This window comes from Phycodurus eques, chromosome 4 (genome assembly GCF_024500275.1).
Source record: "Phycodurus eques isolate BA_2022a chromosome 4, UOR_Pequ_1.1, whole genome shotgun sequence".
Taxonomy (NCBI): Eukaryota; Metazoa; Chordata; class Actinopteri; order Syngnathiformes; family Syngnathidae; genus Phycodurus; species Phycodurus eques.
Genome location: NC_084528.1, coordinates 7,349,976 through 7,370,138, shown reverse-complemented (window position 1 = coordinate 7,370,138; position 20,163 = coordinate 7,349,976). Strand labels below are relative to the sequence as shown.

Sequence of the window (20,163 nt, the reverse complement as noted above, 5' to 3'; positions counted from 1 at the left end):
TCACGGTGAGTTGACAAGGAAGTCACTGGTGGTGTCGGCAGCGTGGGTTCTGTTCCCACTCAGTGACGGCGTGAACGTGAGCACGAAATGGTTGTCCGTGTCCATGTGTGCCCTGTGACGGGCCGGCGACCAGTTCAGGTTTTAAGTGCGCCTTTCGCCCCAAGTCATCTGGGATAAACTCCACTGCCCCGCTACCCCGAACAGGACAAAATGCATTGAGAATGGATGGAGTTAACAAGGTAGGAAGCATACGCATTGACAACACTACTAGGAAATCCCAATTCCCCATCACCGGTGAGCTCTTTTCAGGTCCACGGGCACCATGTTATCAGCAGGTTGCTACGGAGAGAACTGAGGCAGAATGACGGCGTCGTAGGTGGACGTCTTTGGAAATATATTTGTGGATTAAAACAGAATTTAGCTGTTAAACTCCTTGTTAGAGAACAGCAAGTTGTGCAAAAAGTACTGAAACATTGAACACGTGCATTCGAAAGTCTTAAGAGAAGGTCGAATTAAGTTCACCTGGAAAAGTGGTGCATTTGAGGATCATCGATCCTGAAACGTCACTTCCGAGTTAATTTTGGGGGGAGTTGTTAAAACTCAGGTGGCTGCTTCCCTAAAAAAAAGCATGAATGTACGTGTCACACAACCTACAAGCTACAGGTGGTATAGATTTTAATGATGAATACGTAGTTTGCGAGAACCTGAAATACGTGTTTTTCCATTTTTATTTAACAGGCAAACACAATAAACGGTACAGAGAATGGATGGATGCAACAAAATGGGTAACTATTTAAAAAAATGAGAAACATGCTCAATTTTCCGAGTAAAAATTTTAAAAACAGTAATGGGAGCATCTCAAGATTTTGACAGCGTTGTTTTTGGCAGCAGATATTGACAAATACTGTTTTAGTTCTTTCATATCTTCATCGAAAATTGATTTTACTTGAACAAATTTACATTAATAAATACAAAACGTAAGAAGAATTAGATTAATTAGATAGTATTCTTTTTCAACTGATGTGTCACACACACAAAAAGTAAATTTTGCAAAGTAAGCTAAAAGTTAGAAATATCCTCGATAAATCAGCAGATATCTTGCTACAGTTATGATATGTGATTTTTAGATGTAGATTAACAGTCTCAGTATAGGACTGACAAAATCACAGTTCAAGGGTAGCTCAGAAGTAATTATTTTGTAAGAAAAGTCTTAAGAGCAGCATATACGTCATATAACGTATAGTCGTGATGTTTGTAGAACGGATTCACAAATGAATTTGGGCCAACGCGTAAATTATGCGAGGATGAGGAACCCTTATCACTATAAACTGTTTCTGGCCGAACAATTATCACCTGTGTACCATCTGTCCACTCGGAGCTTCCTAATGCCAAGTAGTTTGTCATTAAAATGTTCGCAAACAAGTTTGGCCGTACTATATTAGGGTTGTACTTCCGCAGCGCAGAGTCCGTATGCGGTGTCCAGAGTAACGTGGGTCGGAACCGTTTCATTTGGACTGTGGCGTGTAAACGGCGGACGCTGTCGGTCCGGATGAATTCTGAGGAGAGGACACAACAGCACGCCTTGCTCCACCAAGGCAGGTAGTGTGCCGGAGTGCTGTCAACTCTCATACTGTGATGTGGCAGTCATATTTTGATGCAATTTAACCGTAAATGTATAACGTAACGTAAAGGTTTTTATTGACAGCAAAACGTACGGGAATTTTTGTAATTATGATTTAACGTTATGTATGCCATTATTTGATCATAGGTTGAAATTAAGCAAGGCGTGGCTGTTCAATCTGGTGTCATATTTTCTCTTAGGACGTGACCTACACACAGCAGTACACAGACTATAACATTCACCATCATCCAACCTCAATAACGTATTGAGGTGCACTACTATTTGAAGACAATACTGTTTAGTGTTGACTAGTGTGTGTATGTAATGTACGATTTTGGTTCTTTTATTTGCACAGAGGGGCAAAATATTAGGTTTACCCAGAGGCGTCGGGACGAGGGGGTCACGGGGCACAAGCCTGCCTTTGACGTGGCCATTCCTTTTAAACACCCCCTTTTTTTTATTGCACTGGTTGGTACCTTTCTGAGCATATGTTGTTTATCACTATCATAATTACATTCAGCAACCAATGTAAGAGTCACATGGACAACAGTATTTAAAAAAAGAAATACATTTGAAACGGAAAATATGTAGTTGACACCACGTCACTTGCATGCACATAACTCTTTTGCACATAATCTTATTTTGTCAGTATGACAACCTGTGTCCTTGTCACTGTTAGCCTAACTAAAAATCATGTGTTGCAAGTTGCATGTTGTACATGTGATTATGAAAGTTTTCTCCTCGTCCGTTCCTCTCACATTCAAAAATCATGCATGCTCGGTCAACTGAAGACTCTGTATCTCCCGTGCGATTGACTGGCGGCCAGCCCAGGTGTACCCCACAGACGTATACAGTACACCATCGACTAGACGCCTTACTGACTCGCCAGCCAATACGTCAAGGTGTCCACCATCTTGGGGCAGTCATTTGTCAAGACATCAACAACAAAGCCGCATCACTGTCCTGCTTGGGGTTGCACAAATCGTCAAACAGTCGAAAATAGATTGTTGGAATTTCCTCTTCTAACATTTTGTTGCACTGCAAGAAATTTTTTTATTTTATCAGAAATCAGTCACATTCAGTTAAACTACAATAATTTACTTTGCCCGTCAGTAACGATTGGTTTTGTCCATCTGGACACGGGATCGCAGGACATTTTCTCAGGGGCCAAATTGCGGACAGACAATTTTGCTTTGACAACTATCATTTTGGACTCATGTCAGTGGTAGTTTCAGTTTTGCACAAACAGAGATTACATCATATTGCTAAAATGAGAATACGAAAACTCCCAATTAGCAATTCACACACGATGCTGTATAAGGCAGTCCTTTTTCAAGGTTTTTAAATTGGTAAAATAAAACAATAACTACCATATCAGTTGAAGTGGTTGCTGTCATACATCTATAAATACCTAATTTTGTATTTTTTATATTTTTGTCATTGACATATAACTGTTCTACCCTGCAGTGTCACCATTAAATTTTCGGACTTTTTCCATTTTTATCTCTCTGATCTCCACTATAATTATGCTACGTTAATGACTATAAATTGTTGAATACAATCATTCTTTACAGCCGTGTAAATTTGAACGTTAGGGATCCGTTTATATGAAGAAATAATACTATCCCACTGACTTGTGCTGGTTGACAGAGTGGTCTTGACTGCTGCAATATGCCAGATGCTCTAACATATCCAAGCAGTGGGCAGACACAGACACAATGGCGTCTCGCTCCTGTCTATGGGTGTACCTTGCTTCTCATCCACTCAGCTGGGATAGACTCCAGCTCGTTCGTGACTAATGAGGACAAGTGGTGTAGAAAATGGACTGAAATACTTAATTCTCTAATCTTAACCCTCCTGATTTGTGTATGTGTAGTAACAGTGCAAGTAAGACTTCCCACATTGACTGGATGCCTATTTGTAACATCTGTGCATTTTTCCCTGCCAAGTACTCGAGCAGTCCATCAAACCACAGTGGACCCTGATGAGCTGAAATATTTCCGATCACTGGCCATCAAGTGGTGGGATGAAAATGGCGTGTTCAGGGCCCTTCATGCCATGAATGACCTGAGAGTGCCTTTCATAAGGTGTGTGTTTTTGTACAGATTATGTATTGCAATATGTGTGTGTGTGTGTGTGTATATATATATATATATATGAAATTAAATGTTGTTGTAATTAGGCTTTCCACGATCAGGATTTTTGGGACCGATCAGCGAGTTTAAAAAAACGATAACCGATCACCGATCCAATCACAAGATGGAGCTATGTGTCTATTTAAATGACTTGTTCATTTACTGTATATACTTGTGTATTTAATTGCTCAAAAAATTATATTTGCAATCAATAATGTATCTTTGTTCATCTATTTATGCCAGTGAGGCATAGTGACAGACAGAACAAATACATGCTTTTCTATTAGATGGCAGGAAGTACATACAGTCATTAATGTATCCACTTTTGTGACATTTTTGTTTGTTGGTTGCTGTGAGATTTTTCAATTGTAAAATATGTTCCTTGGCTCCATAAAGGTTGAAAATCACTCCTCTAGTCAGGTCATGTATTCTAATCAGTCAGGTCAAACCAACATTACAACATGACAGAAATAATGGGTGCTAACTTACTGTAATTAAATTACTTTATTGTAATTAAATTGCTTTACACACACCAAAACCAAAACATTACAGCAAGATTCGACAGAACGTCTGCATGTTTGCTTAAAACCGTTAGTGCTAGCACTAGCTTGCTACGCTACATAACGTTTTGTTGCCTGCTTGCGAGCCGTATCGTATTAAAAGTACGTGAACATATCTCAAGCGAGCCTTAAATGAACGTCCTCTCCCAACACACCTTTTCACCCATTTTGTTCTTATAATACACACGACACGATCAATTGTTGTTGCCGTGGCCGTGGTAACGAGTGTATCCGGTCGCGTTTGAGTTGACAAGATAAAGCCCAGTGATTGTAAAAGACGGGATGCTGTGGTATCGGAATACAATATTTTATTGCAGTAGTCTGACATGGTGCAATCGTGAAAGACTTTACGTGTTGTCTGTCCCACACCGCTGACATTTAAAAAAACAAAAAACAAAAAAAAAATTATTGGCGGTCAGATATTTACAGTACTACGTCCAAAGACATGGAACAAGGCTAAAAATAAACTAGCATTTGGATTTAAATGTACAGTACACAATGGCGACGCAGAGTAAATGTCTTTCCTGATCAATGACGTAATTGATCGGATCAGCAAATTATGACATTAAAGCCAATCAGCCGATCACCATAAAATGCTAATTATTGACCGATAGCGATCAGGCCGATCAGATCGGTGTAAAGTCTAGTTGTAATGTTTGGAAGAACTACCCAAATGGGCTACTAGATATGTTGGTTTTCTAAACACAACCTGGGGCATAAGTTGTGGTATTTTAGAGCCAAGTGTACAAATTGAAGATGACAGGATTCCTCCACCATGGACACATTTTTAGCCAATAGTATTTGAGTTACCCCGGCGCTGTGCATGTGCGTTCTTTGATTGATAAGATCTGCTGTTGGGGCCGAGCATGATAATCACTACTTGATCCATCCGGCGCGAAGGCCATTGCTGCTCTCCTCCACCCCCACTATGGTCTCTTTGCTGCTGTTGATGTGTGGTTATGGCGACAGTATATGACAGATCCAGTGCCAGTGTGTCTTGAGTGTGGCTGATTTCCCTGATGCATCTCTGCCCTGGGGACACGTCTGAATGAGACGCAGCATCATTTGTACTGTTGCTGGAGGATTGTCACCTTTTGATGCTGCTGTGGTGCTTACTTCTATAATGATATAATGCACATTTGGGACAACTTGTTTAGAGATAGTGTGCACAATAATGTAACCACTCCTCTAATATTTTTATTTAGAATAACAGGTAAGACGGTATTTAACACACATTACTCAGATTTTGATTGGTAGCTAAGTATCTGTCAACCGCTTATTTTCTTTATTTGTACCAAAGTGATCGCTTTAATAATAGCAACGCCTGCTCTGCACGCTTCTTGGCCGAGGCTGGTCACCCACCGTGCGAGGCATGGTAGGAGGACAGAAGAGCAATGATTTTGCCAGCAATTTTTAGCTGGAATTTAGCTAGAGGATAACTTGTGCTTGTTGCGCACTCCAATTGCCTGGGGCTTTTGGTAGCAGGAAAAATGTGACACAACCTTCCCTTTTTCATTAGCATCACATGCTGAAGACTGTTGGAATCTTTGACTTAATTTCCTTGATCGACTGTAGGGGAAATTAACAACATTTATTCATTTTGAATCTTCGGGTGAATTTCTTTTTGCATGTTCTGTTCTCTGTGGCCGACTGGTTAGCACATCTGCCTCACAGTTCTGAGGACCCGGGTTCAAATCCGGCCTCGCCTGTGTGGAGTTTGCATGTTCTCCCCGTGCCTGTGTGACGCTACTCCAGTTTCCTCTCACATCCCAAAAACATGCATGGTAGGTTGATTGAAGACTCGAAATTGCCCGTAAGTGTGAATGTGAGCATGAATGGTTGTTTGTTCAAATGTACCCTGCAATTGGCTGGCAACCAATTCAGGGTGTACCGCGCCTCCCGCCCAGAGTCAGCTGGGATTGGCTCCAGCACGCCCGCGACCCTAGTGAGGATAAGCGGTACGTAAAATGAATGAATAAGTGTTCTGTACTCTTGTTTTCATGCCAGTGTTTTATTGAGCAGAATAATAGAGGCAACTCTCCGCAGAGATGACAGCAAACTGCAGGGTGATTGCAAAGTAACTATAAAATAGTTGTGAATGATTTTTGTATTGCATTTTCTTCTCACGTTTTGTACTTTTATTCTTTGTTTGTGACAGTTCATAAATTCACTAATGCCTTTCAGCCGTGTTTGTCGGGTTTACACATTTCAAACGGAATCAATCTGGAAAAAAACACATTTTCATAGAGTAGAGAACAAAATTTTTTTTTACATTTTTATACATTATTAAACAAAAATGAGAAACAAATCGCAAATAATTTGTATTTTGAAGTAGTTACTTTTGAATCAACGCGTAGTACAGATACTACAGACTGATGGTTACAGCCGAGTCGTGCACTCCATTGACATACCAATCAATCGATTATTAAGCCCATTTTAGATGGCCGTATGCTGTCTTTGTGTGTAACAATCTTGTTTTAATTTCATTTTTTATGTTTACTTATTTTCCTGGCCAGAGATAATCTGAATGTGCACAAAGCACATCATCCTGGGAAACCACTTGCCGGACTGAGAGTACTAGATGTTGGCTGTGGAGGCGGACTGCTCACTGAGGTATTACTGTTTTATGTATGTGTGCAGATCTGGTGTTAAAAGGACAAGTAGACGAAAGTGTTCCCCTTCAACACAATCATCTGCAATTGTTTAAATAACTATCCTTCATGTCAGATTGTCTTGTCCTTCAAAGCCAAAGTCTGTTACAGTGTGAGAATGTGCTTTCAGTGGCCTCTGCCAGTCCTCACGTATAAGAGTATACATTGAAACGTCTGTCTAATTCACGGTTTCCGTTGACTTGACTGGTCACAGTTTGGTGGAGTGGACAGTTGGTCGTTTACAATTGTTTATGTTTGTTAGTGTTGATGGCTGCTCAGTGGGGACCGAGCGCCTGTCTCAGCTTTCATTCATGCTGAGGATTTACTAGCTGCGCTGTGTGATCCGGGAAGACAAAATCAGGTCCTGTATTTATGCGGCTCACACAGACTGTCATTTAGATGCCGACGCAGGAGCAAGCCACAAAGTCTGTCTGTGGGAATTGCAACTGGGAAAGTGTCTCTTGATGTTTCTGTCACTTCGAAGTCTTCCTATCAGAGAGGATCAGCTGTAGGCGAGAGACACTGGCCTAGGGCGAGCAAGTTCACACTGGGCTGCCTTTATAGCTTTAGTCCACGAGGGGGCACTAAAATGCTATTCCAGTTGCTCTTTCCCAACCTTTGTTACGCATAGACAATACTGAATACTGAAATAATGATGATCAATTTACTCACGAATTGATTTTCTCAGTGTGAAATGTGGACCTTTTCAATTGTACACAAATCTGATATACACTAGATTGCCAAAAGTGTCCGCTCACCTGCATTGGCTTACATATGATCCAAGCCTCAAAATATTGTTTTTTCTTTGAGGGACACTTTTGCGAATCATTTATTCGTTTGAGGAGCAACTTTCTAATTTTGAGGAGCCATTTTTTGCATGTTAATTGCACTGGGACGCAAAACAAGGTTTTTATTAAATAATGAAAAATACGACAATATAACAGGGAGTTAAATGTTGGGCTGCAGCTAATGAGTATTTTAGTACTAAAGTATCCTACTGAAAATTATTTTCAAACAATCGAGCATGTGGATAAACTATATTTTGTTTGGTTAAATAGTGATTATGACTACAAAAGAGAAAATAAGACTTTTTGGATTTCGTAACTACGGCGATCTTTCCTACGTCGTCGACCACACCGGGGTTCAAGCCTACACTGCCACCGTGTCGTATTGGGAGACGAGTGCCCAGGCCGTTAATTCTGTGGCCAGCGCTCTCTTTTAAGGATTGGGGGTTCTTAACGCATGTCTGCACAGCCTAGTTTACTCCCATTACACATACATTCAGTATAAGGTGATACTGGATGGAGAACCTCAGGACTGATCGTAACATTCAAATAAGTATGCGCATGCTGACAACACATTTAAAAAAAGATTGGGCTGCACAGACAGCGTCGTCCAATCAAGTCGTCTTTCTTGTCCAACCAGCGATGAGTCTTATCACCCCCCCCCCACCAGTACCAGTAGTGTTGTTTTTTTATTTTCCTGTTGTGTTCCGTTATTTGTTGATGCGATTATTTATTTGCTGCTGTATTTTTTTATTTGCTGTTGAGTTTTTTTTTTTTTTTTTTGATGAGCTGTTTTGTTTAGTTATTTGTTGTTGTGATTAGTTATTTGCATTTTTAAAAAAAATTGCCACTGTGTTTAGTTATTTGCTGTTATGTTTTGCACTTGAGGGCCACCATAACGTACCACTTAACGTACGCCTGATTGGTTTCCTTTTTTATAAAATCAACAGCTTTTATTTCTTAAACTCACATTGGTCATGAAAGATAAGGCATTCATTTTATAAAAAAAAAACAGTTAACAGCCTTTGTGCATCTTCACTTAAGCAGTTAGCATTTTAGAATGTTATAACTTATTAATACATTAGATTCATGGCTGTGCATTTATGAGCTTAGACCAGCTGACAAGGAATAAGATGAAAGTTCTTTGTACTACTACAAGTTTTGGAAGTGTTAAATTTTTTCAAACTAAAATAAAGAAACCTTGAGAGAATACAATATTTCCTTCTTCTGACTTCGTCAAGCCCTCCTCTGTTTGGATACATGACCCATTTTCCCTCTTTTTCCTCTTTGGCCACACTTCCCCTGTTTTTAATCTACTTGACTCAAGGTTGTACCTCTTGCAGATCATCGGATGGTAGTATACTATACTGGCCAAATGTTACACTGAACAAAGGCACCTGTGGTTGCTATAAGGTTGCGTAGTGTACTTCGTGATAAACAAAGCCGTACACAGTCTTGGGAAAGTTCATTTTGTATGTGAAGTAGTTCAAAGTTCAGTTCATCCATCCATTTTCTGAGCCGCTTCTCCTCACTAGGGTCGCGGGCGTGCTGGAGCCCATCCCAGCTGTCATCGGGCAGGAGGCGGGGTACACCCTGAACTGGTTGCCAGCCAATCGCAGGACACATACAAACAAACAACCAGTCGCACTAACATTCACACCTACGGGCAATTTAGAGTCACCAATTAATGCATGTTTTTGGGATGTGGGAGGAAACCGGAGTGCCCGGAGAAAACTCACGCAGGCACGGGGAGAACATGCAAACTCCACACAGGCGGGGCCGGGGATTTAACCCCGGTCCTCAGAACTGTGAGGCTGACGCTCTAACCAGTCGTCCACCGTGCCGCCAGTTCAGTTCACTGTTCTAAAAATTAACTAGTTAAGTTCATAGTTCATAATTCTAATTTTTTGACTAAATTCACCATTCCAAAAAATGAACTCGTTTATAGTTCTTTTTTGTATTTTCTTAATATGTTGCTGATGGGCTATTCTCCTCAAAATACTGACATTTTATTTCCCCATTGTTGCTACCCATTCAGTCCACATTTGTAGCTCGCTGCAGCTTTCACCCTACAATCTCAAAAACATGAGGAAACACTTGTTGCTTAAATGGTGTTTTTTAAAATGGGAATTTAAAACAAAAACAGGACTTTTGTCCTTAATGTGCAAACAAAAACACGCAAAACAGCATGACAGCAACGGAGGTGAAAGCACATAGATAAATTTGCTAACTGCATTAAAATATTTTATCTTATCTAGTCTTATATTATGAAACAAAATACATTTCATATGATAACAGTGTTATCGTACAGTGTTTTAACTAAAGCATTCTGATAAAAAGAATTTTCCGAACAAATAACATTCTCTCTCCGAATTGCGGAGTGTTGCTGAACACACCTCGTACATGTAAATAAGAATGCTGGCCGCACTGAAATGGTTGCCAAATACAGCCTTTGTCCGCTGACATTTGAAAGCTCGTATATACTGTGTTCAGACAGGTTTTGTCCTGGAAGTCCCTAACAAAACCTGGCACTCTTGATTGAAAATGAACTATCGTTCGAAAACCCCTCACAGATGCCAGAATGAGTCCGTTCTGAATAACGTTCATCGAGCAGAAATGAATTACTGTAATTAAATTTGGTCACTTCGCTTGTGCGCGGTGGGCCTTAGTAACTTTGCAATTGCGCTGGTTAACCACTGATCCAAACAAAGGCCGCTCAAGTTTTTATACAGTTGGACAGGGACAACTCATCGCTCAAGTGCATCAATGGGCTGCGTTTTAGCCATGCCCAAAAAAGTTGGAAAACTGAAGTCCATACGGTTTAATAAGACATCGGTCCACCTTTTACAGCTATAACTCTTCTGGAAGGGCTTTCCACAAGGTTCAGGAGTGTGTGTGTGTGTGTGTGTGTGTGTGTGTGTAGGGAATTTGTGACCATTCTTCCAGAAGCGCATTTGTGAGGTCACACAATGATGTTGGACAAGAAGGCCGGGCTCTCAGTCTGCAATCAAATTCATCCCATAGGTGTTCTTTCAGGTTGGTATCAGGACTCTGTGCAGGCCAGTCAAGTTCATTCACACCAAGCTCTCTCATCCATGTCTTTATGGACCTTACTTGGTGCATTGGTGCACAGTCATGTTGGAACAGGAAGGGGCCATCCCTAAACTGTTCCCACAAAGTTGGGAGCAATGATTTGTACAAAGGTTCTTGGTATGTTGAATCCTTCAGTTTCTTTCACTGGAATTAAGGAGTCAACGTTTTGGACAATTCCATGCACCCAACTTTGCAATAACATTTCTTCCATTTCTAACATGGCTTTGCACCAGTGCACAACGCAACGTCCATAAAGACATGGATGAGATAGTTCGGTGTGGATGAACTTGACTGACCTGCACTGAGCCCTAACCTCAACCCGATATAACACCTTTGGGATGCGTTAGAGCAAAGACTGAGAGCCAGGCTTTCTCGTCCAGCATCAGTGTGTGACCTCACAAATGTGCTTCTGGGAGAATGGTCAAAAGTTCCCATAAACACACTACTAAACCTTGTAGAAAGCCTTCTCAGAACAGTTGAAGCTGTTATAGCTGCAAAGGGCAGACCGACGTCATATTAATCCCTATGGATTGTGAATGGCATGTCACTTAAAATTCATATGTGAGTTAAGGCAGGTGAGTGAATACTTTTGGGAATATAGTGTACGCGCAGGAAGCAATGACGTATTATGTTATATGAATGGCGACATACTTTGTGTATTTTAAGATTGTTAATTTTTCCTCACGTTTGTGGACTTTAGACATTTTTTGTGGCTGCTGTCACTGTTGAAAAACACAGGTGACAAAGTGAAAACTTTTATTCGTAGAATATCAATGGTTGACACTTCTCTGGGGCCTTTTAAGTAGGACGAGTGTGCGTCTATGCAAAATTCCCCATTGTTTTTTCACTCCCGAATGCGATGATAATACATCTCTCCTCTGTCACCTTCTACTGCTTCCACTCCACCCCAGCCCCTTGGTCGCCTTGGAGCCAATGTGTTGGGTATAGACCCAGTGGAAGAAAGCATCGGCACGGCACAGCTGCATTTGTCGTATGACCCCGATCTTAGCGAGCGGGTCAGCTATCGGGCATGCACCCTGGAGGAGCTGTCGGCAGATGTGGCGGAACGAAAAGCGGGCCGGGGAGACGTCCTGTTTGATGCCATCGTAGCATCCGAGGTTGTGGAACATCTGGCCGAACTGGAGACATTCGCCTTCTGCTGCGGACGCGTACTGAAGGTGTGTGCTTGCTTCCAGCTGCTCCCTCAAGTCTGATACATTTCTGCATCCCTGTGTGAATGTTCCTCTCAGGCACATATGGTGACATTGGCTAGGTAGCCTCAATGGGAATACATTAGCAAGTTTTGTTTGGACACGTCCTGAGGAGAAATAGTGAGTATATCGGTGGAAGGATGATGAGGATGGAGCTGCCAGGCAAGAGAGCTAGAGGAAGAACAAAGAGAAGGTTGATGGATGTCGTGAGGGAAGACATTAGGGCAGTTGGTGTTCGAGAGGAGGATGCAGGAGATAGGCTTACATGGAAAAGGATGACGCGCTGTGGCGACCCTTAACGGGTTTTGTTGTTTTTCAAATGTTCTACATATTATTAATTTACTATATTTGAAGCACAAATAAGGTCACTCTCCCATTATGTGCAGTGTTGAAGGGAATGGTTTGTTTGACTGAATTTTCCTCACTGAAAAGCTGCTAAATATTGTATGGTCAGAACCATCTTTATTAAGTATTACCACTAGATGTCGCCCTAGATATACTAACAGGGTACTGTACCCATTGAAAGCAGTTTGAGCATTTATTCAATATCCAGTCAAGCAACTTAGTCCATGTACTAGTACGTTTTTATTTAATTATTTATTTTGTTGTGTCCTCACTAGTAAGACAATACAGCACACTGGTTGAATGACTGTCTTACGAGTAAAATTTTTTGCCTTCCACTACTACATAACGTTTCTGTACACAAGTAGGACAACTTTGGCATACTAGTCGAACATGTACAGTGCTGTGAAAAAATATTTGCCCCCTTCTCAAATTCTTATTTTCTTTGCAGTCTTCCCACTTTCATTTTTAAGATCATCTTATCAAATGTAACTATCAGACAAAAATAGTCCAAGTAAACAGAAAATGGAATTTTAAAATGGTGATTTTATTTAAGGGGGAAAAAAGCTGTTCAAAGCTTCCTAGCCCTGTGAAAAAGTAATGCAATTTTCTTCATTAGTAACGTAGTTGTCCTACTGCTAGTATGCCAAAGTTGTCCTACGAGTGCGGAAAAAGCACCCTCGTACATATATCAAGTATATTGAACACGTGCTCAAACAGCTTTACAGAAATCAATGGAGCATTTATTTGATATCAAGTTAACGATTCAACGCCATTGAGCACTTATTCAACATCAAGGATATTAAAGCTGTTTTTAATATTTTTGCAATATCCATCTTAAGGTTGTAGTAGTAGGCCAATAGTGGCACTAGTAGTGGAAAAAAATATTAGTAAGAAACAATGGTTCTAAAAGTACGCCCTTGCTATTCTATGAGTGCGATGAATTGACTTCCGAGGTAGGACAAAGAGCGTACTACTCAGCTGGATCTCTGGGCTATTGTGTAAAAGCTCAAATAGTTTAGTGAGGACTTTTATTTAGAATTTTGGGCTCTCTTTCGACAGTTGGCAGAATGAACTGTTTTTGGATTATAAGTCTAGCATAATTCATTAATTTGTGCAATTATCCACCTCTGCACTTCACACTTTTAAAGCAGCATCATCAAGACTGACATAAGTATTTTAAATATTGATCCTGTTGTTACATAAACTGTCCATGTTGCCCTTGTGCAGCCCGGCGGCTCACTCTTCATCACCACCATTAATAAAACCAACCTGTCATACGCGCTGGCTATCGTGGTGGCTGAGCAGCTGCTGCGCATCGTTCCCAGGGGGACGCATGACTGGGAAAAGTTTATCAGCCCAATAGAACTGGAGCGCCTTCTGGAGTCCAGTAAGTTACAAAAGAGAGCATCAGAAATACATATCCATAGGACCAATATATCTTTGAACAATATGATGAAAAAGTGTTTTTACCCCTTCCTGATTTCAGATTTTCTTTTTCTGTTTTCATATTCATCACACTTAAAGGCTTTAGGTCTTCAAGCCAATTTCAATATCACAAAGACAACCCAAGTAAATACAAAATGCAGAGTTCCTACGCAAGTATGGAAAAGTATGGAATTTGATTTCATAAATATGCAGGTCTGGTAAAGTATGGAAAATAGAGAGTAGAGTAAGAGTAAGGGCGGGTTATCGTTCAGTAAATACAATTGACAAGACTTTTTTCCGGACTCGATACATTTTCATTGTTGTGGTAACATCTGGTGCGCCGCTCACGACGCAGCGAGCCCCTCGATCATGGTGACATCATTTAAAACAGAGGTCCCTAACTGGCGGCCAGTGGTTGGCTTCCGGACCCGGAAGCAGTCCCACAGCATAGCCAAAAACGAAAGGTTATGATTCATTACATACGGGGTGCTTCTATTTTAAACAGCACAACTTTGGGATAGTGATGAACTGTACCGACCAATCACATGCGAGTTCAACCGCCCCCTTCAGCTCCTTCTTTGAAATTACAATATCTAAGTTAAAAAAAATAATTATCTAAGTTATATTACTTTGTATCACCAATTAGAAGATCCTGATGATATAAGTTGAGTACATTTCCATTTCTGAAGATATACAGGTTGTGCAAAACATTTACGGGTGCCAATAATGGTGAGCAGGACTGTATGTTGCTTACCAGGGCAGAATTTGTAAGGTGTGTACAATTCTTTATTATGCTCTAATATTATATCAGTGGCATTAAAAGAAAAAAACATAAACGATACTATTGTTTATTATGAATGTTTTATGGGAAAATATACTGTATCCATAGATAATTTTACACTTGAAACTATTTGAGTCTCTGAATGCACGTCATGGAATCAATGAGTCCCTGCAACTTCTATTGAGCTTCCTGGACATAGGTATTAACGCTAGATAAGCCACCCCGGCTGATCGTTGTGCCTACGTAACCACCATGTTGGGAAGGTCGTCAGGAAGACAACGCCGCGCTCCTCGTGTTTACAGTTATACGAACAAAAACAACAGCTTTCATGTATTGTAGTATTTGTCTGGCGCTGTATGCCCAAACGTGGATATTTCAGCCCACTTATAACTTATCTAAGTAGTTTACGGATGTTAATGTTACATGTAGGAAGCGATAAAGCGATGTTAGGGGTTATGTCACAACACAGAATTAACTAACTTCAAATTCAGAAATGGACAATAAAAACAGAAAAAAATCCATACTTAATATTTTCCTGGCGGATGCATTTGGGATTTGCCTTTGAGGTTGGTAATAGTGAAAAATGAAGTGAAACAGACAATGATTTTAGCCAATTCTTTTCCAGAATGAGAGTGCTTAAAGAGGAGGATGCTATTTCATGTGGCACAGCTTGAAGCAGGCATCGGGTGGAGGTGGAGATGGGCCGGGCTCAAGTTGGAAGGCCAAAAGAAAAAAAAAAGCAAAGAAATTAGGCAAATTTAATTTAAATGTAATGTTTTTCTGCCTGAAGTAAATTTGTTCATTTTTCCTTATTGTACTCTTCAGAGCCTTCCAGATTACTTAACTTATGTTCAAATAAAAAAAAATTCTCTGTGGGGGCCCGGGGCATGTACTATGCCATGGCGGCATAGTACATTACTCACTGTTTTCCTTGTGACAACAGTACCTGCTAATTCCAGGTCTTTTTGAAGCTCTCCACAGGTGGTCCTTGGCTCCTGGACAACTTGTCTGATTATTCTTTGCACTCCTCTGTCAGAAGTCTTGAGTAGCACCTGATCGAGGCAAATTTATGGTGGTACGATTGGTTTTGGGATCCACTTACGTATTATGGCCCCAACCGTGCTCACTGGAACATTCAAAAGCTTAGGTATGCGCCTGTAACCAATGCCATCGTTATGTTTTGCAACAATTAGTTTGTGATGGTCTTGAGACAGCTCTCTGCTCTTACCCATCATCAGATGTGTCTTGACTCACACCTTGGGAATGAGACCTTTTTGAAGGCCATCAATTAGGACTCAACCAGCTGATATTCATTTGCGCTTACAAATGGCTGGATTGCTGTTTGATTATTGATAGATTTTAGGTGTGGTCTTGGCTTTCCAATGCCTTTTTGCACCTCCCTTTCTTCATGTGTTCATTACTGTTCCCCCATGTAATTTCACATTCTTACACACAACTTAATTTGTTACCTTATTTGTTCTACTTTCATTTTATGTATGGATTGCTTGTGTTGTTCCCAACATCTGGTGAAATTTTCAGGTCAATAGCATCTTTGGAAGTATATTTAGTGAGAAAAACTGTGACATGTTAAATACTTATTTCAGCCGCTGTATGTTAATAAAGTAGACTAACATTAAGCTCACTGCTTTGTGCTATGTTAATTTCCCCTTCGTTTCTCAGGTCCCACGATGGGGCGTCATACTCTGCGGAAAGAGAGGTCCGAATACTCGCTACTCCTTTACTTCATTTCAGTTGCCAAAGGGGTCCCAACTAGTTAATAGGTTCAGGGGGATATTACTGTCTCACATCAGGCCAGATAGGTTTGGATTTTCTTTCCCCTTAACAAATAAAATTATCATTTAGGAACTGCTTTCACTAGGGTTATCTTTAGGAGAAATTGGTCTGATGATCTGAAACATTTCAGTGTGACTAAATATCCAAATATTTGAAATTAGGAATGGGACAAATATTTTTCACTGCACTGTAAATGTATACAGTATTTTTTATTTCTCTTGCCATTTTAATATTCCCAACCATTTGTAAAAGCACTCATAATAAGTTAACCGCAGTTATCACCAATGAATGATGAAGATGTCATGTGAAAGTCAGCCTTTCCTATCTATTTTGTAAAACATTTGTAATCACGGAGGTTTAAAAAGAAGGTAACGGTTGAAAATATACAAACAAGACTATTATTAGCCTTTATCTTTTAACAAGAGACTGTGTATGGTTAAGCTGCATTCTTTGACTGTGAAGCATGTTCACAACTCCCAGTGTATATTTATCTTTTCAAATTCTTGTCTTAACCTACCTTGTTGGGGCAAATTGTTTAGGAATATGTTTTAAAAAATAAGCTTAAGTTAAGTAAGTAAAATAAGTAAAAAGCATGCAGAGTAAATAGTTTTCTTGCCCAACAGCTTTAGTGAGGTACCCTGAGGTCTTGTGTGATATCATGAGGAAGTCATGCAAGATGTCAATTTGAACGCAATAATTTCTCAAACATTTTGTTTGATTTGAATGTACAACCTCAAGGTTGTACTACTATTTCCGAAGTTAGGCTGTGCATATTCACAGTGTGTTGTCGTCTACTCCTTTCCTACTTGGACCCACATCTTACTTCATTTTCCATCAGATGGTTTCTCAGTGAAGTCGGTCCAAGGTCTGATGTACAACCCAGCCTCAGGAGCCTGGAGCTGGATCAACAGCGACGCCATCAATTATGCCCTGCATGCTGTCAAACTGGCTGAGGAGCCCCAGTCAGACCCCCAAACAGGCAGCCTCACATAGCTGAGCCACTGAACATGACAGAGATCGGTCAAGAAATTTGAGACAATTGCTGATTTGAACATCTAGGCAGCAGACAATTATTTAAATGAGTTTGTTAGGAGCAGAGCTGCAGCTCCACACTGCATCTGTTTGAATGCTCATGGCTCCTATTTAATAATTCCAGCTTGACTCCCTGAATATGCAGGACATGAGTCAAACATGTTATTTTATTTGTCTGGAATGCTAACAATAAGCACAATTCTGTGTGATTTGGCACCACAATGCTATTTTTAGCATGAAAGGAGCAAGAGGGGGCAGTCACATGCTCTGAGAGTGGAAAGCGGTTCACGTGTCTGTATTACGTAATAGGAATAAAAGCAATGGCATCGAATAAGTCACATTTGTCGGATGTCTAAAAAATTGTGCTGTAAGGCTGAGTGTGTTTTCAATTACACTAAATGTACAGTGGGTACGGGAAGTATTCAGACCGCCTTAAATTTTTCACTGTTATATTGGAGCCATTTGCTAAAATCATTTAAGTTTATTTCTTTCCTCATTAATGTACACACAGCACCCCATATTGACAGAAAAAAACAGAATTGTTTAATTTTTTGCAGATTTAGTAAAAAAGAAACGCTGAAATATCACACAGCCATAAGTGTTACAACCCTTTGCTGAGTATTTAGTAGAAGCACCCTTTTGAGCTAATACAGCCATGAGTCTTTTTGAGAGTGATGCAACATGTTTTTCCACACCTGGATTTGGGGATCCTCAACCATTTCTCTTTGCAGATCCTCTCCAGTTCTGTCAGTTTGGCTGTCCAACGTTGGTGGACAGCCATTTTCAGGTCTCGCCAGAGATGCTCAATTGGGTTTCAGTCAGGGCTCTGGCTGGGCCATTCAAGAACAGTCACGGAGTTGTTCTGAAGCCATTCCTTCGTTATTTTAGCTGTGTGCTTAGGGTCAGTCTTGTTGGAAGGTGAACCTTCGGCCCAGTCTGAGGTCCTGAGCACTCTGGAGAAGGGTTTCGTCCAGGATATGCATGCACTTGGCCGCATTCATCTTCCTTTGATTGCAACCAGTCGTCCTGTCCCTGCAGCTGAGAAAACCCCCCCACAGCATGATGCGGCCACCACCATGCTTCACTGTTGGGAATGGATTGGACAGGTGATGAGCAGTGCCTAGTTTTCTCCATACATGCCACTTAGAATAAGGCCAAAAAGTTCTATCTTGGTCTCTTCAGAGCAGAGAATCTTATTTCTCACCATCGTGGAGTCCTTCAGGTGTTTTTTTTCCCCCAGCAAACTCCATGTGGGCTTTCATGAGGAGTGGATTCCGTCGGGCCACTCTGCCATAAAACCCCAACTGGTGGAGGGCTGCAGTGATGGTTGACTTTCGAGAACCTTCTCCCATCTCCTGACAGCATCTCTGGAGCTCAGCCGCAGTGATCTTGGGTTCTTCTTTACATCTCTCACCAAGGCTCTTCTCCCCCGATTGTTCAGTTTGGCCCGACAGCCAGCTCTAGGAAGGGTTCCGGTCATCCCAAACGTCTTCCATTTAAAGATTATGGAGGCCACTGTGCTCTTAGGTACCTTAAGTGCAGCAGAATGTTTTTTGTAACCTTGGCCAGATCTGTGCCTTGCCACAATTCTGTCTCTGATCTCTTCAGGCAGTTCCTTTGACCTCATGATTCTCATTTGCTCTGACATGCACTGTGAGCTGTAAGGTCTTATATAGACAGGGGTGTGGCTTTCCTAATCAAGTCCAATCAGTATAATCAAACACAGCTGGACTCCAATGAGGGTGTAGAACCACCTTAAAGATGATCAGAAGAAATGGACAGCACCCGAGTTAAATATATGAGTGTCCAGCAAAGGGTCTGAATACTTATGGCTGTGTGATATTTCAGTTTTTGTTTTTTAATAAATCTGCAAAAATGTCAACAATTTCGTTTTTTTCTGTCAATATGGGGTGCTGTGTGTACATTTAATGAGGAAAAAATGAACTTAAATGGCTGCAATATAACAAAGAGTGAAAGATTTAAGGGGGTCTGAATACTTTCCGTACCCACTGTATTCTGTGGGAGTCCAACATAATAAAGGCGGGGAAACAATTATTTGATCCACGCTGTCTTTTAGTAAGCTCACTTCAAAAGAATTTAACTCAATCTCCAATTTCTATGCTTGTTTATTGATTGATAGTTGGCAGAATATCGGTCAAAAATGTAGGGGGAAAAATGTGTAAATGATGTAAATTCAAAATCAAGCTGTGGATGGCATGACAAAAACATATTGTCAGGGCAACAGAGTTCTACTTGAGAAAAAAAGCATATATGGTCATGGAGTGAGTGGCCCCCTCCAAACCTCAACCTGAAAGAAAAGAAATAATAGGAATTATGTATACTCCAAGGATTCTCAGAATTTTTATTTTTGGGTTAAGAAACCCCTTGCAGGGGAGAAAGTTTTCCAAGGACTCGATTCAACATCACCGTGTACCCCTAAATGCCATAGAGCCCATTTTGAGAAACATGGTACTTTTGTTTTTAGAGGGGGAAAAAAAGATGTCAAGTTTGAGAATAAAGAATAAAGAATAGAATAAAGGTCTATTTAGTCATGATAAAATCTTACGAGAATAAAGTTGTATTTAACCAAGATAACGTTTTAATGTTATGAAATTGATTGTAAAATGTAACAAGCGTGATAACGTCACATGTTAACAATAAAGGATGAATTTAAAACAAAGTTTGGCCACCCCACCACAGGCGGCTTGGCCTCCCACCTTCGAGTGCTCC

The 20,163-nt window shown here is 40.6% G+C and overlaps 1 protein-coding gene across 3 annotated transcripts; it reads left to right on the top strand.

The window, feature by feature from the left end:
- Nucleotides 1–205: 205 nt before the first annotated feature.
- coq3 (coenzyme Q3 methyltransferase) lies at nucleotides 206–20,082 on the top strand. 3 transcript variants are annotated; one of them, XM_061673801.1, is made up of 6 exons: nucleotides 206–239; nucleotides 3,571–3,708; nucleotides 6,833–6,929; nucleotides 11,757–12,023; nucleotides 13,629–13,788; nucleotides 17,240–20,082. In XM_061673801.1, the coding sequence occupies exons 1-6, from the start codon at nucleotides 226–228 to the stop codon at nucleotides 17,392–17,394; spliced, it is 831 nt and encodes a 276-aa protein (XP_061529785.1). In that variant the 5' UTR covers nucleotides 206–225; the 3' UTR covers nucleotides 17,395–20,082. The 3 variants fall into 3 exon arrangements, with proteins under 3 accessions (XP_061529785.1, XP_061529784.1, XP_061529783.1); XM_061673800.1 differs by lacking the exon at nucleotides 206–239 and adding an exon at nucleotides 1,340–1,595 and having other exon boundaries at nucleotides 3,582–3,708; XM_061673799.1 differs by lacking the exon at nucleotides 206–239 and adding an exon at nucleotides 1,340–1,599.
- The last annotated feature ends 81 nt before the right edge of the window (nucleotides 20,083–20,163 follow it).

Bases quoted from the DNA above. Each gene is read 5' to 3' on its own strand.
- coq3 (XM_061673799.1), top strand. From the start codon at position 1,409: ATGTTCGCAAACAAGTTTGGCCGTACTATATTAGGGTTGTACTTCCGC. The intron at 6,930-11,756 runs GTATTACTGTTT...ACTCCACCCCAG, and splicing joins GAGGCGGACTGCTCACTGAG to CCCCTTGGTCGCCTTGGAGC. The intron at 12,024-13,628 runs GTGTGTGCTTGC...GCCCTTGTGCAG, and splicing joins GCTGCGGACGCGTACTGAAG to CCCGGCGGCTCACTCTTCAT.